This window comes from Phaenicophaeus curvirostris, chromosome 7 (assembly GCF_032191515.1).
Source record: "Phaenicophaeus curvirostris isolate KB17595 chromosome 7, BPBGC_Pcur_1.0, whole genome shotgun sequence".
NCBI classification, from domain to species: domain Eukaryota; kingdom Metazoa; phylum Chordata; class Aves; order Cuculiformes; family Cuculidae; genus Phaenicophaeus; species Phaenicophaeus curvirostris.
The window spans coordinates 7,781,308-7,800,416 of NC_091398.1; the positions used below are offsets into that span (position 1 = coordinate 7,781,308).

At 36.7% G+C, this 19,109-nt stretch overlaps 2 protein-coding genes across 3 annotated transcripts in view; both read left to right on the forward strand.

The window, feature by feature from the left end:
• PGAP1 (post-GPI attachment to proteins inositol deacylase 1) overlaps positions 1–5,359 on the forward strand; it is a 33,087-nt gene extending 27,728 nt beyond the window's left edge. The window contains exons 23-27 of one of the 2 annotated variants that reach the window (XM_069860717.1): positions 1,192–1,327; positions 2,473–2,523; positions 3,600–3,823; positions 4,163–4,267; positions 5,052–5,359. In XM_069860717.1, coding sequence (XP_069716818.1) covers positions 1,192–1,327; positions 2,473–2,523; positions 3,600–3,823; positions 4,163–4,267; positions 5,052–5,190 — 655 coding nt within the window. In that variant the 3' untranslated portion in view covers positions 5,191–5,359. Of the gene's footprint in view, positions 1–1,191; positions 1,328–2,472; positions 2,524–3,308; positions 3,392–3,599; positions 3,824–4,162; positions 4,268–5,051 lie in introns of those variants that run through there. The other variant, XM_069860718.1, reaches the window with a different exon arrangement.
• Positions 5,360–13,486: 8,127 nt separating this feature from the next.
• On the forward strand, positions 13,487–18,790 carry C7H2orf66 (chromosome 7 C2orf66 homolog). The gene is made up of 4 exons (XM_069860719.1): positions 13,487–15,383; positions 15,947–16,091; positions 17,022–17,222; positions 18,495–18,790. Exons 2-3 carry the CDS (start codon positions 15,969–15,971, stop codon positions 17,202–17,204), a joined length of 306 nt encoding a protein of 101 aa, XP_069716820.1. The 5' UTR covers positions 13,487–15,383; positions 15,947–15,968; the 3' UTR covers positions 17,205–17,222; positions 18,495–18,790.
• Positions 18,791–19,109: the final 319 nt, after the last annotated feature.

A 19,109-nucleotide genomic window follows, 5' to 3' on the forward strand; every position in this document is an offset into this window, starting at 1 on the left:
TGAACTCCTAGTTCTTCATCACAAGCACTTCTGGTCTTATTCTACCGAGTAATAGATGTCATGTTAGCTTTTTCTTCTCAGCCGTCTTGTTTATATGACAATGACAATGGGTGCTCAGAAACATCACTATTATTTTTAAGTTTACAGTTTTTACAGTTTTAAGGGTTTTAGCTTGATTCATACCCTTTTCATTAAAGGTTTTTATTTCTTGCAGCCCCCAAGAATGTCTTGGGCAGAAGCAGGAAAATAAGGTTTTGCATGCCCGCTTGTGAGTGAGCTGGTTAATTTTGAAATACCAGAGGTTATGCAGTTCTAATACCTTACAAAAGTTTTGATCTGATTCTGAATTTCTTGGAGGAAAAAAAAAAGCTATAAATCTGTGTGGAGGAATTCTTTGTTCTTGTTGACTAGCCTTCTTTTTGTGATTGTTTTCAATATTTATTGCAAAGGCTTCTGAAATTATATTTTCCAAATAATGCTTTTTCTGTTTTCAGTGTTCATTTTCATACTGGACTATCCTGTGAATATCCAAGAAGTACAGACTTTTTTTCACAGTTGTATTGCACTTCTCCCTCACCTTGTGCCCCTTGTAACACCTTCTCAGCTCATCTTTGTAATCTCAAATTCATACTTGTCTCATAGTCATGTTGGCAGGAATCCAGAAACTTAAAGTAAGCTTTTCTGTTGTTTCTCAGACTGAACAAGAAGAAATTCCTATCTGGGAAGAATTAATCCCTTGGGGACTTGTGTGCTGCTGTACTGTCATTGAACGCTGCAGTGCATTAACATTTGTAGTAGGAGTCACTTTCACGATAGACCTGTGTAGTAATAAAGACACTCGTTCTCTAGGGCTGAACAGAAGAACATAGTGACTGATGCAGATCTAGATTTAGCTTAGTTTAATCCTTTATACCCACCAGTGTATCCTTCACATTCACATCCACCAATGTATCTTTTACATTCTGGAAGGTATAAGATTGTTTTGTTAGTTCATTTGATACAAAGGGTGGGGTGATTTGCAAACTAGCTTATGTAGCAGTTGGTTTATATGCTCAAACTCATCTAACTTGATTTTTCTAGTGTTCAATTCAGGAACAATAAGTTCTTTTCAGTCATTCACAAAACAGAATTTGATCTTTCTAGTTTTTATGTTGTTACAAGACTGTAACAGTAGTTTTGTCTTCTTTTCAGACCTACTGTGCCTCAAAAAGATAACAAGTTGATTACACCAAGAAGACTCTGTGGGGTGTTATCCCTTGCTTTGGTTAGCTGGACCACTTGTGGTGCATTTGCTGTATTCATTATTTATCTTCAATACTTGTTTAAGGTACTGAAAGGTGAAGCATGTTGAATTTATGACCAAATTAAAAATTTTTTATGCTTTGAATGAACCCCATGTTAAAAGCAGAAATACAGATTACCATATTTCACGCTTGAAAGTAATGTTATTATTCACATACTTGAAATAGATCTTTTTTGAGCTTATCAGGCTCTCGCAATCTTGTAATCCTCAGAATTATTTTGGTCTTTCGATAATGTTTTTTTTTCCAATTAAATATATGGTCCTGTATGCCCACTACAATAATGCGTATATTGTGATTTTAACTTAGAGATAGGTAATGCTATAAAATCAAAGACTAATAACTCTCTTGAAGAGTAACTTTAGCAAAGGGGTGACTTGAAATGTTGCATGGAATGCTTTTTGTCTTTAAAGACTTTTCACGAATCTTGATGGAGTACAAGGTAGAAGAGTGGCTATATTGTAGAATTAGGATAGTCTTACTGTATGTCTAATCTGATCCCTTGCCTAGTGCCGCAAAGATCCATATTTAGTCCCTGCCATTCAGTTTCCATGGTCTTCCTTGCATCAGAGCATCTAACTTGTCTGATTCACCCTATAGTTATAAAGCTGCCAAATCAGCCACTATACTTAGCTACCAAGGAAGCATCGGAGCTTCTGGGAGTAGGGACACAAATCTGAGCAGCGTACAGTAGGTAGGTGGCAGCTGAAAGCCCAGCCTGAGGAAGAGGCCTGTTTCCAATTGACCTGCCCGTGAAGGCTGTGGCCATGCTGACATCACCACCCCTTTGGCATTAAGCCGAAGCATGGGGCTTTTCCTATGTGGCCTGTTTATAGGCTTCTGTAGGAAGTGAAGTAGAATGGAATTAGCAGGAGTTGGTTAGGAATATGCAGATTTTCCACTCTGTATTCTCTGTCAAGCACAGTGGAAGAACAGAAGCAGAGCTGCATAAGGTTTTTCTCTGCGCTTGGAAATCTTTACCTAAGAGAGCGCTTTGGATGCTGCTGATAAAAGGGGCACAGGGAGTTCTCATACTGCAGCTCCTTTGGGGCCTTAGAATCATCTAGCTATAAAAAGGGACAAATAAGAATTAGCCCCAAACTTTTTTTCTTCTTTACTGCAGCTTTTGTACCAAGAAACATGACTAAAAAAGCTGAACTGTCTTTTACAGGTTATAAAACTACATGTGAATGTAAGAGCAGAGCACAACGTGCATAGTAGGGTAAGTCTCCTGCTTCTTTTCAAAATTGTGACTATTGTATTCTCTGTTCAAGGTCACTGCAGTGTGAACTTGTCTGAAGTACATTTCAGAAGAAAAGTCAGTCTCTCAATAAATACATACAGAACCACAATTTTTGTCTAAGTTTTGGTATTTGATTATGCATGCCTTGTCTGAAGAAATGAATTTAATTTCTAGCTAATAATCTATACTACAGGTAGATATTTTTTTCTAGATAGTTTGCAGAGTTTAGGGGTTTTTTTGATCAGGAGATGAGAAACATTTGTTAGATAGGTATGAACTGAGACTGCAGTAAATATGGAGCTGTCTAAAAATGAATGGAGAGCATTGTGTTATGTGCATTGTGCACTCTGGGTTTTTCAATTACTTAGGCCGTAGGATCCAAGATGTAAATGTGTGGATACAAGCATTAATAACTACCCATTCATTTTTTGCAAATGTAGTTAAAGTAGCCTCCCAGAAAAAGTTGTTGACAGTTTTCTTAGGTTTCAGTTTGGCTTTTTTGTTTGCTTAGTTTTAAATCCCCTCCTTCTCTTCTTTCATCTCCATATGCATTTTGTTTTGTTATGTTTCATTTGTTGGGGAAGGCCTTTTTCTGTCATTGGAAGTTAGCATCTGCCAACTCAACAGTTTTTGTTATTTATTCCTACAGCTAAAGTTTTGCTCTCAGTTGCGTTACCTCCTGTGTATTTTTCATGAATGATCATCTGTGATTTCCACCCGCATGCTTTATATTACTCCTTTTATTCTGTTCTTCCTCCTTCCAGGAACTCCATTTCCTATCACTGCACTGGTGTCAGGGCATCTCCACTCTCCATTCTTTCCTTCCAAAGACATATAAACTATCAGTGTAAGAGAAATTTCTGGTTAAATCTAGATGCTTTAAAATTGAACTATTGAATTTTGCTTTTGGTGGCTTTTTGAGAGATAAATTGCAAATTTTCCTCTTAAATCAGAGCTGGTATGATACTGTTGTGATAGCTTTTCCCACTTCCTCCTCCCCCAGCATTGGTTCTTTCAAGCCTATGCATAGTTTTGAGATTGCCTTTTATTTTCAGGATTCAGACCGCTCTAAAGAAACTTCACAGAACTCCAGTATGCATCCAGCCAAAAACCAGAATTCAAGGCACAGTACCTCAAAAGCAACACAGTGTCTTTCCAACAGTGCAACAATTGCTGAAGCCCTTAGCAGTCTTAAGATGCACGTTACAATTTTCAATTTATTCACATGGATCGTGCTGCTCAACTTGCCATCTTTAATTTATTGGTTAAAAAATCTCAGGTAACTTCTTAAACTGCCAGTAAAGTGGAAGAAAAGAACAAGAAAAAAAAATTGCAAATGTTTTACTCCTTACATTATTAGCTACCTTTATAGTACCAAAGGCTTCTGTAAATTATAGATGCTTTTTCACTGCAGTCTGGTTTGTGTTGTGATACAAGTAGGTGTTAAGTGATCAGTGATGTTGAAGGAAGTAATGATTCTGAAAGGATTTAGTCAGGCTGTGATGCTGTATGCATTTCATGTATGTAAACTGTTATCAGCACATGCTTGTTCCCATCTTGGATTTTATTTGGTAGCCTAGTTTAGGCGTAACATGATTTTTAAACCATTTTTTTCCAGGTACAATTTTAGACTCGATCCTGATCCGTGTAGAGCTACAGCTATTATCCTCATATGCATTTTAGAAATTCTCATGAATTCAAGTACTTCTGAAGTGAAATCAAGGTACGGTAGCCTAATGCCCAGGTTATGTTTTCCTGCTTCTTTCCTACTACTTCCATTTGTGTGGTAAAGCTTAATTAATTGTTCAGCCCACACAGAGATGCATAAGCTCGTATGGTTAAATCTTTAAGGTAGAATGTGTCCAAATTACCTGTAGTTCAGCTAAGTGGAGAAAATCAGTGGTGTTTACCACGTGGAATTAAATTTAAGTATTTGCTATCTAAACAGTCAGTTGCATAAAGATTTCTTCCCAATACATTTAGCACTTATTATCTGAAACTTGGTAGGAGAAGTGAATTCTGAACCATTATAGTTATATTCCTGTAACTCCCCCTTATGGCCACACTTGTGGAAATGTAATGTGCTTTTCTACCAGATTAAGAAGTTTTGAGCACGTTGGTTTTGCTAATAGTTAGTGTTTCTTGTTCAGGTATAAAATTAATGCCTCATGAAAGACAAGGAATAACCGCCAATGTAGATTATCCTCTTGACCGATACTTATTAATGCAAATTATCTAAAACATTAAATCTTTCTGTTTTACAGGGAACTTATTTCTAAATTAATGTAGGAATATTTTAAACTGACACTGTCGGCCTTCTAGAGTAATTGCTCTTCCTTATGCATCAGTTGTTATTGCTTATTATACCTAATTGTTCTGTTTTAAAAATCAACAAATCCTTGAAATCTATTAATTTGTTTTCAAAAGAAAGTGGCAGGTGCTATTTGCTTGCTTTCTGCACATATGGCTACAAAAATAGGATTTTTTTTTTCTTTATTTTCTTACAGTAAAGTCTTGAAGATCGCAGCCAAAGTTCCACTCCCTTTGGCTGTTGCAATGTTGGCCTTTGGACAAATGCATTTATACAGAGTACCGCACTTCGTAACCTTTTCTCTTCTCCTACACCTGCTGTGTTGTATCGTGTAAGGTTCATTTTTTCATGGGAAGAACAGTGCAGCCAGGAAACTTAATGCTGGAACTGGGGAAAATTTCAATAAGGAAATGCCTAGATGAACATCATCAGTAGTTTACATTATGTAGGGAAGAGGACAGACCTATGAATACTTTATGAAAAGTTTGTGGTTCTGTTCATGTTCTTAGAAAACTTTTCATGGTGTTTATTTCCTGACTCTGAAAATTAAATGAATTGACTATGTGTATAAGCACATAAATCATGTTAGTGTAACATCTTAGTACGCTGTTTGCCTTGTACACATTTTATTTCACTATCGTTCTTTGTTGAAACAGACTCTTTTATGCCATAAGATACGTGTGTTCTGGACTTGCATCTCTTGCAGGTGTAAGGTATGCTGGTTAAAACTCAATGCATTTCAAGCACACTGTGACTAGCACAAACCCTACACAGCCAAGTATACTTTTAATCATTTTATGCTATGTCTAAAAGCTGCCACAGTTGTGTCTAGACAAACTAGAATGTACTGCTTCTATAGAACTGTTTTCTATCAAATCACTTGTTCAATCAGTGAGAGTTGAACGTTTGTGAGATTATTGGAAGTCTTCTACATTTTACTTTTTGTGAGAGTGAGAAAACAACAATATTCTGTGTAGCTTTCTATTCAGGAAGGATACTAGCAGATTTGTAAACAATTTGCTGTAATGTTGTTTTAAAACATTGCCAGTTTACTCTGGAATTTTGTCAGTTCTGAAATTACTCTTTAGACCTTGTCCGTATGTAGAAGCTTGCAGACGCTGAGGTGTGGTATGAGTTTACAGTGCAGTTGCTGTACCCTGCACTTGTTTCCAAGCAGACATGGCAAGTTCTTTCCCTGTTACAAATGAAGACTTGACCATCTTATAATAAATGCCCGTACATGAAATTAGTATAAATAGAGCACTGTACATTCATGCCCTGCCACACAGTGCTGACTTCCTCATGTGGACAAGCTCTTGGTAATAGTGGGAAATACTGACCATAGTTATTAGCTCTGTATAAGTATTATCGTAGTGCCTAGATGCTACAGTGACTGCCATTTATAACAAAGCCTAAAATAGCTCCGCGTAAGGAATTCTGTCCTGTGGGTATGTGTTTGGCCAACAGAAGAAATCTTGGTATCCATTAGGTTAAAATGATGTATTGATTTGTATAGAGATGAACCTACTACTTGCTTCTGTGTCAGCTGTCTCCGCTCTGTCTGAGATAACTGTTATCTTCATATGGAAATATTAGACCAGCTCCATCATCTTAGACAAGTAAGAGGAGATCTCCTACCCACAGTCAACTGAGCATATTCTTGATATAGTAGTACAGCCAGCCTGACCCATTAATGTTATCCTATCTCATGAATCTTGCCTGAAGTGCCTCAATTAGTTCTAGCGCGTGGTTAGGGTCAATTCATTTGCGCTGACTGGAAAGATTTAATTCACACAGTGACTTTCTGAACTGAAGGACAAATGTGAAGTAAGCGCCTGTTTTGTCCACTTCTGTACAAGCTGTCAGTAACTCATCAAAACTGCTTTAATTGAGTAAGATTATTGTAGTTAACCAAACCACTGTCACTGTTGTCAGAAGTCTATGTGCTGATATTCTAGTCTTAACCTTTTTTAGAAAAGGTTAGGTTATATGTAGTGTTCTTACATCAGAAAAGTTATTTGGCTAGATTACATCTTGATGCTCTCTTACCAATTGTGTGTTCTGGTGTATATATATGTGAGATCGTTAGTGTGTCTAAATATACATGTAGCTAAATCAACCAGTGGGTTTAACCTAAAAATTACTGTCGAGACATAGAAGAATAGAGTAGTTTTTCTACTTTCAATGAAATGAGAGATGGTGGCAGAACTGCACTGGGACTGGTAAAAGCCTGGTTGTGAAAATTGCAGGACCTGATTTCCATGGAAGATCACTTTCCTTGGCCGTCATCGTCCTTTTAGCTCGCCATTATATTTTACTTCTGATTTTGTTTTGCCATTTTAATGGTCTCTATCCACGAATTCATTTGTTGGAGCTGTTCAGTGAAATAAAATAATCACAATAAGGAGAGCAAAAGGGAATCTGCATGTGGTAGGTTTGGTAGCTTCCAAAATCTGCCACAGTGTGAAACTTACTGAATTACAGCAGCATAGAAAAACACCAGTTTTTATATGGAATAATATTTTAAAAGCTGGAAATTGTGTTGATAGTTACGCATCTTCATGAAATGGGTTACAGAATCTGTAGATTCCCACCTGATTTTCAAGTTGCAGGTAGGTGTAGATACAATTCTGAGTCTGAGATACCAGATGACAGAATTTATCACATCTCCCTCGATGCTCCCATTTTTTCAGCGATGCTTTACCTTCAGTGGGGGAAGGAGAGGAAGTCTTACTGCTGATTTGGATTAATATGTATTTTGTGTCATTTGCTAGATGAAATTTTTTCTCAAGTCATGTCTCTGGATTTTCAATGATTGCAGACTGTCTAATGTCAGCTGTTTGAGAGATTAAGTGTCTAATCCCAACTAGATTTTCTGTATAATCAGTGGAGGGGGGTAGGTTTTGAACAAGTTCAGGGTACAATTCATCCTGTTCTAAGAGAGGATGAATGACCCTACTTGCCATTCTGAAAAGGACAAGGTTTTATAATGGTCTAAAATTGTTTTTCAGGTAAAATACACTGATTGTTGTGACATGTGGAGAAGAGGCTTTGGTTATGTAAATTTCTAGTTTCTACCACTGTTCACAATTATAGTCTCAGCAGAAATGTAGGCTAGCCCACTATAAGTAATTTTGATTGAGGGTACGAGGAAGTGTAACTATTACTGAGATATCCTTTATTAGTAGTAGACTGCATTTATAAAATAGCTTTTGACAAATATATTGTAATGTCTCCTAGTGCTTATAACTAAATTGAAATTCCAGTGTATTCATGATTGTTTAGATGTTCCACACTTTGTGCAAGAAAGTAAAGACACAAATTAACTTGTATCACATTAGACCTCTGCTTTGTGCGGAGGATCTTTATTAACATGCAGGCCCAAATTCTGTTGTTCTCTCACTTTTCAGAAGTTGAGATATTAATTTTGCAAAAACTGCTCTTCATCCACGTCAATGTTCACCACATTTAGATGGTGATTATGCCATGTAATCAAAGACTTAGGTTGAGATTAAGCCTCCATATTTTGACTTGCACTTCAGGATGCATTCAAAATAAGAACTATTTGTGTGGCTCTTTTCTAATGTCTTTTTTATAAGCTATCGGAAATGGCATAAAAAATGTCACTGATTTTTAGGTATAGCATCTACGTCCAGCAGAATCTTTCTTGGGAGGGGAGATTTCATGAGAAGCTTTTAGTGACCTCTCCAGGCCCTGTGTTGCTCTTGAAGTCTATAATCTTTCCTAGATTATATGATCAGACTTAAATTCCTCATTGTCTTATCAGGCTGCACTCATGGTAGCTTATACCTGCAGCAAGCAGTTCATAAAAGGTCTGTATTTGCCTGGTAAGGAAAAACTGTTACCTCTTAACTGGAACTACCAAATGTCCCTTGGCACTGGATGAATGAGTGTTGTCCAAAGGTGGCGTTTTCAGTTTTATTTTAACAGTTGGTTGCAGTTGTCACATTTCAGCATCCTATTAAAAAGGGGTTTTATTGGGTTGTTTTGTTTTGTTTCAAAAAATATTGGAGTAACTAGAATTTAATATTATTTCTGCTCCAGTTTTGTGCTGATAGACGTAGCAATTCATTCCAAAACACTTATTACATTTAGTATACGGTATAGAGGTACTTTTCCAAAGACAGAGATTGCTTGTACATCTAACTGAACTATTCAACTGTGGCCTAATTGGGCTACCTTTGAAGTCAGTAGTTCAAAAAAATAGATTATTTGATACTTTAGAAAAAACAAGAAGCCTTTTTTCATATGTTAGTGTTTGTTAGCACATCTAATTTTCCATGTGTTTGCAAGTAACAAGGTTACAAACTTGTTACTTGACTGTTTCTCTGAAATTGATACAGTCATTTCTAAGCTTTGAGGGGACAGAATAAACTCGATTATGTGCCTGTGAATAGAAGTAAACATTTGAGAAGCTTTCATTTGATCAAGTTTTTTCCCATACAGTTGTGAGTGTGTTTAGACTTTTATTTACACCAAGAAAAACCTAGCCATTTATAGACCTTCAGTACCTTGAGTTACTGGGAATGTTTTTGGAAGTGGTTGTAGTGTTGGTACAATAATTGTGCTGTTGTTTTAAGTCACTGAGCTACTAGAAAATTATTTACCTGTAAAATGGACTAAATTCTTAGTCATTCTTAGTTAGTCACTTAATTTACAGCTTTGACTTTTTGCATCTCTTTTTTTTTCTTGGAGGTAATCAAGTTAGCTTTTATAAGTACTTAGCACTATACTGTAAGTGATTTGAAAACTTTCAACACTGTTCCTTTAGTGGAGATGTACTTCTGTCACCAAAGCTCCATGCTGCTCCTGTATACCTCTGGAAATATGTGCCAATAAATGACAACTGAAAAAAGTTTTGGTTTTATGTTAAAATAAAATAATTTTTCTACCTTTTTTTTTCAAGCCAGAGCTTTAAGCTAGTATTCATAATACAATCCTTAAAATCTCTAAAGGTTTATTGGAAAATCTTTTACAAATATATTTTCTGATGTATATTCTAATTTTAGGAAGAATGTATTCAAAGCCTTTGGCCAGCTCATTTATCTTAAAGTTTAAATACAATCTATACATTTAATCTTGTTAACAAACATTACTGCTTTTAAAAATAAAGTTTAAGTGTTTAAGGATGAAATTCTGTAGTTCTTACTTAAGTATATCTGTCCAGCACCTCGAATTTTCAGGTATCTAAGCTTGTAACTGCCTCAAATATGTGCTTATTGCCTTGTGGCATGGAAACCCGAGTCAAAGCTGTGATGTTTTGTCTTTAATTTTGTTTAAGATTTAGGGTCTCATTCTGCATTCATAAAGGCAGGCAGATTTTGCTATTCATGCTGTCATAAACGCATCTTATAAGCATGGCAGGATGCGGTCTAGATCCTGTAGGAAGTGCGTGGTACCAGAGCTCGTGTTGTGTCTTTAAAAGGCACAAATGGCACACACAAACTTGTTATTTTTTGGCACATCAGTCCAGTTCCTCCCTCCATATGCAGTTACCCTTGGTTTGCAGTATCCTTCCACTGCAGTACAGCCAAAATGTTCACAACAGCAGTAGGCACTGTGGCTGCCCTAGTGCAGGTGCACACCAGCTGTCCTGGAGGCTGCTGTTCTTTTTAAGTTTTACATGTTTGTTGAAATATCAGCAAAGACTTTTTTCCCTCTCCAAGTTAAATGATTTCAGGACATATGTTTTTGATATCAAATGTCTAGTGGGATGGGCAACCCAAACTGTTGTTCTATGATTCTATGTGCAACTGTGGTGATGTTTAGTTTCATAAAATGCTAAGTGCACTATTTTGGGATCAGTTCAGGTTTCAGTATTTTCCACCTTCATCATTTTGAGTGCGAAACCAGTATTTGAGACTGCAGCACCTGACAACTGAAATATTTAATAGAGGTCTACAAGTAGTAGATGTGACACTCATAATTAGAGTGCCAGACCAAAACTGCAATGTGGAATTCCTCACTGTGACTTTAAACTTGTAGCTTTCTAGAGAAAAAATACAGAATACTGTGCCTTATACCGCTAAATGAATACACTCTAACTGTAGCCTGTGGACTTCTGTAGCCTTATATTTGATTTTTGAAGTTTACCAAAAACATGTGTGGCTCATACTGAAACTTGATTTGGGGAAAATACTTTTACAAATTTATTTTGACCCCCTTTTACTGCACTTACAGAAATGGAGATTCATGACAACTACAGTATATTTTTTGTTTGGAATCACACCAGCCAAAGCTGAACTTAATTTCTCAAGTCTATCCATTGTGACAAAAGGAAAAATAAGAAGGAAAACTAGTGTCAGATATCTCTCGACTTTGAAGTCTGTGTGTCAAATTAACTTTAAATGTTTTGTTCTTTAGTTGCTTCAAAATAAAAAGATCTTCTAATTGTAGTTTAAGTATAATATTATATTTAAGCCGTTGAGTATCAATATTGATACCAGTGTGAGGAGAAAACCAGAAGGTAGTGAGATGAGGTTGGTTGGTTGTTTCAAAGCTCCAGAATTTTTTAATAACAAAGTTCACTTTTTAGGAAGAATGTTCATCTGTAAAACACTGAAAGGTTTATTGGGGGAGGGAGGCGTGGAAGTTTATACATTCCCTTCTTCTCAGTTCATTAAAGGGTACCAGAAAGACTACAAGTTTTCAAATCTTGTTTTGATGTAGTAGAAGGATTTCTTATGTATATTTTTTTTAATATGAAGACCTCTGGAAAAGCCACCACTGGCTTTCCTTATGTATCTCTACATTTTTATGTAGAATTCTTTATATGTTTTGATCAAAACCCCCAAATTCTGACTCCCCATCCACCCTCCCCCAGTATTAGTACTAGGTAGTACTGAATCTTGAATAAAGATGCCATCTTAAAGGTTATCATTGGACTGTGGATATTTAGAGAGGCACACAGAAGTACTGCATGTCAGCTGATCATAGTAATTGTTGTAAGCAATACAAATCAAAGTTATTAACCTTTTATTGAGAACTAACTTGTACCTGGCTGCCATAGTGCTGCATAACAAATAACATGCAATTTTTCTACCTTCCCTGTTACTTCCTTCTGTGTGTTAGTTTAGGGCTTTTAAAATTCTAATTCTGGTCACCTAAATCTCTCTTCTTTCTTTTATGGCAATGTTGTTTCAGTAATCCTAATCATTGATGATTTTTTAGTTACAGGAATATTCTAGTATGAAAATCATTGAGAGGGCTGAGCTACCTTTAAAGCCTGTATATATAATGATTAGTCTAGAAAAGCTGTGTAACCTAGGCCCAGTAACTCGATTCTCTACTTACCTTTTAATTGTTTTTCCAAGCACAAGAACAGAATAATGTTGGCCGAAATACCTGTTTTGAGTATTAGGGAGGAGTAGGGGTGTGGAGAGTTGGAAGAAGGCTGTTGTTTGGTTTTAAGGGGACTTAAAGCTTTGAAGAACACACATGTAATTTTTTGAAAAGTCAAGCAACCCATCTTACATGTTTTTAACTTTTCTGCAATTTTCAGTTCTTATACTCCTGGAGTGAATCTGGTGTTGTAGGAGGAGCTAACTCTTAATAGTTACAGGTTTCTAGAGATGCTAACAGGGTCTTATCTATAAATGTTTGAATAGTGCTATAGTAAATTATCATGCTTTCTAAAATGTTAATAACTGAATTCTCAGATGCAGAACATGCAATGTGTGATAAGCTTTGGCAAAGTCCTTGTCTTGTGAAATGCTGAGAAAACCTTGGAGAATAGATATCTTCAGCTAATGTTGAAATAACTGAAAGCTGAAATCTCAGAATCTTTAAAAGCTGTAGATACTGGTACTGCTTTTGTTGAAGCTGAGTGAGACCTACTCTGGGATTTTCGTATTTTGTATGCTCATTTCCCTGTCTGCGGTGTATACTTCACATTTTTTTATCTATCTTTTTTTTAAGTGAGTGTGCATGACTTAGAGTACACTGTACAGCACATGCCCTGCTGAATAAACACTTCTGTATATTTTTGTATGGCGTTCTAACACAGTTGCATTAGTACAAATGGTTGTAAATCACAAAAAGTGCCACTTACCAGTCATACTCTGTAGAGTGTTGTGAATGTTACCTGTACTTCTGTTGTACAAATATGCTAATGTGTGTTGTGATGAATGTTTGCCTTTAGTCTTTGCTCAGGTACTTGTGGAGCAGTTTGGTGCTTTTCTTTCTAACCTGTAATACTTGGGATTCTAAGCAGAAAATAAAAACAGTGAACAAAAGCATTGTGGCTAGAGCAGTACTTCAAGTAACAGAAACTTTTTTCACATCTCGGGTAGAATACAATAAAGATCTTATCTGATGAAGCTTGTCTCAGTATCTCAACGCGTAGACCTTAGGCTGTTATACCTGCCCTGCTATCGTGAATGGGAATTGCAATAATGTGGAAAGTGTCTGATGAACCATAGAGTTTATGGAGAGCATCGTATGTATAAAACTTGTTCTTACCTTAGCTAAGTAGTTTTAAATTTGCCTCTTGTTCTAGAACAAGGTTTTTACCTTTTTAAAGTAGCTTGCATGAAACAAGCAACACTACAAGTGTTTTCAGCTTCAGTGCATTTTAATTCAAACATACGTGATTATTACTTACTGTGCCGTAAGGGCTATGGAAGGATTATAGCACCTTCAAGAGATTTTCATCTGTTGCAGATGTGTGTCTGTATACGTCATTTGCCAAGAAAACCTAGGGCTTAAATTTGACTGCATTTGAAAAGCATCTGGCTTGGAAAGCATTTGTTAAACCAGCTACTGATTTCAAAGGAGGATGCGGTTTTGTCCAATCAGCGTAACTGTGCTAATAGTATTTTGATGTGAATGTGTACTGCTTATATTTGACTTTCCCTGAAGGAAAAAGCTGTAGTGAAATTCTCATCAAGTTCAAAAAAAAAAAAAAAAAGAAACCACCAAAAAACGCCAACATTCAAGTGAGCACCAAGCCTAAACAGAGTTCTAGCTCAAACAGTTTCTCAGATGCTTAGTTCAGGAAGCAACAATACCCATTTATAGGGAACTGCCTGAATCCCTACAGTAATAAAACTAGATTCAAATTTATGGAAGGCTTTGGTATGTTTTACTATCTGAATATACTGTGCATTCCCTGAGTTTTTTCTTTCGAAGTAAATCAAACTAAAAATAATTGGGTGTGGGGACAAGGAAGGAAAAAAATTGCCTGCTGTTCTGACTTTGATTTTTTTTTCTTTTTTTAAGCTAAATAAGGAAGTAAAATCTAATCCCAAACTGTAAATAAAGGTTTTTTTCCTGTAATTGCCTGTAGAGGAAATTACTTCTGGTTGATTTAGAAGGTAAATATGCACAGAATTAAATTGGAAATAAGGGTCTACCTAGAAAATTAAGAAAGTAAAGTTCCCTTACATTAGGGGCTGCTATTTTGCAAATTCTTCTGTTGGCACTGATGTTCTGATTCTTGATGAGTCTCATATCTGGAAATGGTCTATTATGAAAAAAGTAACTTATGAGTTTTGACAGATTTTGTGTGTGTGTATGTGAAAGTTTTTGTTGTTCCAACGCTGTAGAATTAATATACAAGCTGGATAAGCTGACTTGTGTTTCTATATGTTACTGCAATAATGAAAATAACACTGCTAGGATTTAATTGTTCAGTTACGAATGCTGGATGTCCACAACTTTGCCTGCCTGGAAGGGTGGCTTTAAGTTTTTGGTTTGCTGTCAAAATTTGAAACAAAGAAAATTGTAATGCTAGACAGAAGTAAGCCTTTATAATCCAGAGCAAGATAATGGCCAATAATCTTCAGTTTTAACGTGCCTGCTTAGGGATATATTTCATGGCATACTGACTAAAGTATCATCCAGATAGTGGAAAGAAATTAGAAGCAAAAAGATTGAGCAGCTTTGAGATGAAGAATGCTACGAAATAAGGCCAAGGTAAATTAGCAGAGTCTTCCTTGCAGTCATTGTCTTAGTTTCAGGTCTGGCAGGAGGATATTGACTGCTGATAACATCGGGGTAGGAAAGCAATGCTTCCATCAAAATATTACAATTTTGGATCTCGAAACAGACCTTACTTTTTTCTCTCTCTCCAGCATAAAGAAAATGATCCATATCTCATCTTGCTTGAAAACCATTCAACCAGCTGTAATTATCTCTTAGTCACCATTCTAGAGATATGGTTGATTACTTTTAATTAAAAGTAACATTTTGATACAGCTCCACTGTCTTTGCTGGGAATTGTTTAAAACTTATTATATGCTTACCACTAATTTTCTGCAATACAGCTTAGAGAGGAGGATTTTGCACTGCACTGTTCGATAGCAACAGGTCTTAAGAGTATGAAGGATGAAATTCTCAAGAGTCTTTATGTCATGGATGGAAATGGAATCATTATTGTGTTTTTGAGCTCCTGCTAACGTCATTGACACCCACCTACAGTCCACTAGAAATATAAGTGCAGAGATAGTTTGTTCACAGATTGCAAGGAGACTGACCAAGAAGGGGCAAGCCGGAGCCAAATTAACTGGTAAGCTTTATTTTAAAGAACGTGCAAGGGAGAATTATATCTTCTTTTCCTTTCTTATTCTTGAATCAAGTTGTGAAATGAGTTTCATGTATGACACCAGGCTATATTATTGTTGCATTTAGTATATGTGGTACGCTTTCATTTTATACAGTTTTAAAAACGGAGCTATCTGGATCTCAAGCTAATTTTTGCATTGTCCTTGGAGCACACATCTAACTAATCAGCCGATGTATGTCTATATGTAATAACAAATGTAAATATTGTGTGTTAGATGTCATACTAGCCTCTTTCAAAATGAGAATCCAGTGTCCAGAAATAGTTCTGGTATGGGAAACACTTCTTTAGAATAATTTGTTCTTCCTATTACATTAGTACTAGGTACATTAGTACTAGGAAAAAAAAAAGTTGTTGAGATTGCATGTCAGTAACCTGCACTAGGCATATGTTCCTTGCCATGGATAATTTATTTTCAGCACTCCACTAGATTGTTATGCCTGCTTTTCTTGTTACCAGTGACAGTACCATAGGACTTAAGGAGTGTGGTTCATTGTCCTTCTTTACAGATAGCCTGTTCATCTCTTCAACATGTGGAAAGTGGTGCTTCTGGGTCTTTATACAGTATTGGCTGTGGGAGGACTGGCAAAGGGAGCTGCTCTCCAACCAGAAGAAAAGTGGAAACCGCTAGATAACCCCAGAAACAGAGACCTGGTAAGGAACCACTGTGAGAGCGAGAGCCTAAGTTTTGTGTGGGCTTTCTGTTTTCCATCATAAGAATTATTATCTTCTAAATTTAAGGGTAAGAGGGACCTATTAAATGTAGAGTCAGTAACTGTGCACTTCTGTATAGTCCATAACCACAACTGGATGAGCATTCCTCAGTCAAGATATTCTCCTTAACTGAAGAGGCACTCTTGCTGTGCAGCAGCACACAGAACTTCCTTATATCCATCCAGCAGCTCTAGTTTTTAAAAGGTCTCTTGATTATACAACCAGACATTTTATAAAATGGAAGAGGAATGGTTATTTTCTTTCAAATATGTGCTCTGTTGATTGTATGTTCTTTCTTCTGCAAGTACAAACAACTTTGCATCTGACACATTGTATTGAATAGTGGCTAAAGATCTGAAAGTTAATTACTGCTAAGAAAATATCATTAAGAAAATACTTGCAAAATATTGTAAGGAATTTGGGAAGGGGAAAAAAAATCACTTTGACACAATTTTTCCTCACTGTTTGAAGAAGCATTAATTTCTGCTTTTAAGTGATGGAAGGGGCTAGTTCAAATCAATTGCTTGCTGCCACAAACTCACAGAGAACGTTTCTCTTAGAGAGCTGTGTAACAGAACTGTGCTGTTTGCTCTCAGCTGGGGTTTTGCTGTGCCTGTTTTCTAAGCAACACAGCTTGACTCCCCTGTGGTTCAATGGGAGCAGAAATGATCAGTAAGGATTTGGTGGTCTTTCGACACCATGTAAGGTGTACAAGCCATGGATGGAGTGCGCATGTCTGTGTTGTACCAGTTTATGATCAAAATAGAGGTTTTCGTCCCAAATAGGAACAAATATTACATCTACTTTGTGTCATTAGGAGTAATTAATCTCTGTTTGGCGTGTCTGCTTTCACATATGCAGTATGTTCAGTTTTTCAGAACGCTCCAGGCTTATTTCTCGGGAAGGGGTCTTGATCTCAGAAAGTTCCCAGCTGCTTTCACTATGAACAATGAAGGACCAAGGCCTGTCATGTTCTACTCGGATCCTATTGCTTCTGCATTTGCAGATTATGAAGAAAGGAAAAACTCTTTTCCTAATTATTTCAAAGGCTGAAAGATGCTGCCAAGCAAGGTAAAAGAGGGCACCTTTTCCTCTAATGTTGTTACATGTAACCAAGGGAAAGATTTGGGTTTAAGTGACTTAGAATGTATAAAACCAACTTCTTTTTCAGAAGAAATTAAAAAAGTAGTTCCTTAACTCTTGCCTGAAGTTGGTTTAAAATCTTTGAGGTAGATATTTATGAGGTATTCACTCCTTTGGTAAAATAACGTGGTGCTTTTGCAGAGAGGGTTTTTTTCCCTTTTGTTTTGGTTTGTTTTTTTTTTTAATCTTCTCCCTTTGTATGTGGAGAAGAATTCTGGAAATGTACAAATAATAGAGAATGCAGGTTTTATTTAAGTAATTGATATCAGTAAAATTATAAATTGTTGCTAATGGTTTCTTGTGATATATGTCTATTAAAGGGCTTAACTTAGACATAAGATATTGCACTAACAAAGCACACATTATTTTTTACATCTTTGTCCATTCATGCTGTTTTCCTTATTTCTACCACTAAAATTGTTAGGTGTTAAAAGGATAGCAGAGTTATTCACAACTCTTCATTAATATGAACTAAAATTGAAGTGTGGGTCAAGCTTACATTATTAATAAATTCAGCCTTAATTTATAGCAGGTATTTCTCAGCTATTCTATCTATGTGGAACTGTACTCTGTAGCAAAGAAATCCTTTTATATCTCATTTTGAGAGTCAGTGAATATTGACAGTTCTGAGGAAAGGCAAATAATTTTCTTCAGTTTTAGTAAGATTTGAATCATGGATTTTGGTGATATACTCAATGTCTTACAGATGAATTTGTAATCAGTATACAGCTTGGGATTTCTAGTTCTGCCTTGCTCCCTGCCTGCTTAACAACATCTCTTTTGTAATCAAAAGCACAGCTCTGCTCTTCCTATTATCATGAACCATAATGAACGCTGCACTTGGATTTTAATGTAAAGTTCTCTTTTGCCAACCTTTTGCGTCAGGAAGAAAAAATTGTGCCACACAATGAGTATTGTGCATGACAAATACATTAAAAGGGACATTAGAAAGGATGCTGTAGCACTGCTACAAGTTACAGAGCAGTGAGAAAATGACTGGTGGAAGTAATTTGTCCTGCATAATTCCAGACTATCACAGTAGTTCCTCTCAGTGTGCAGACCTGTGTTCTAGCAGTAGGTAGAGGTCTGCTGTGCTCAGCTGGGGTATTTCAGCCAGCATTACCGGGTCTTTATTTGGCTTATACCCTAGCTGCATATAAATGGTTCTCTATTCTCTCACATCCTTTTTCTCTTTTTCAGGCAATAACTTTTGGACTACATGTGAAGTGATAACCTCTACAGCAAAATATTCCTGCTTTGACCTTTTAACAGTTACCTGAGATTTTAAAATTTTCCTCGCTATCAGAGTTTATACCCCTGGAATCTGATGTCGTGCTGTAATCGGCACATTTGCTGTCTCTTGACAAACACGTGATGTTTGCCTGCGAGTGTGTCTTGCAGAACTGTGTGTCTTTAAATGTGAATAAAGGAGGAGCACAAGGGCGCGCTTTTAACTAGTGCGCTGTATCTTTGTTTGAAATTCCTAAATAAATGTGCGATTTCCATTTATTAGAATGAGATGTCATTGCAGCGCTTTCTGAAGGAAAGAGCACCTGGAAGTTTTCTGTTTTTTTGGGAATACCCAGGGGGTGCTGGCCCTGACTGAGACCACAGTCTGCTTGTGCCTTGCCCCAGCCCATCATCCCTGTTTCTATCCGTGCCCCAGTCACCAAGTCACCTGCCTGGTAATTATGCAGGTGTATGGAGTTATGAAACCCTTCTCATGTGAGAATAACGCAGGTTGGATGGGGCCTTTGAGCAGCCCAGTCTAGTGCGAGGTGCCTCTACCCGTGGCAGTGGGGTTGGAACTGGATG

Coding starts and splice junctions, on each gene's coding strand:
- C7H2orf66 (XM_069860719.1), top strand. CDS start 15,969: ATGTGGAAAGTGGTGCTTCTGGGTCTTTATACAGTATTGGCTGTGGGA. Junction 16,092..17,021: donor ACCCCAGAAACAGAGACCTG/GTAAGGAACCAC, acceptor CAGTATGTTCAG/TTTTTCAGAACGCTCCAGGC.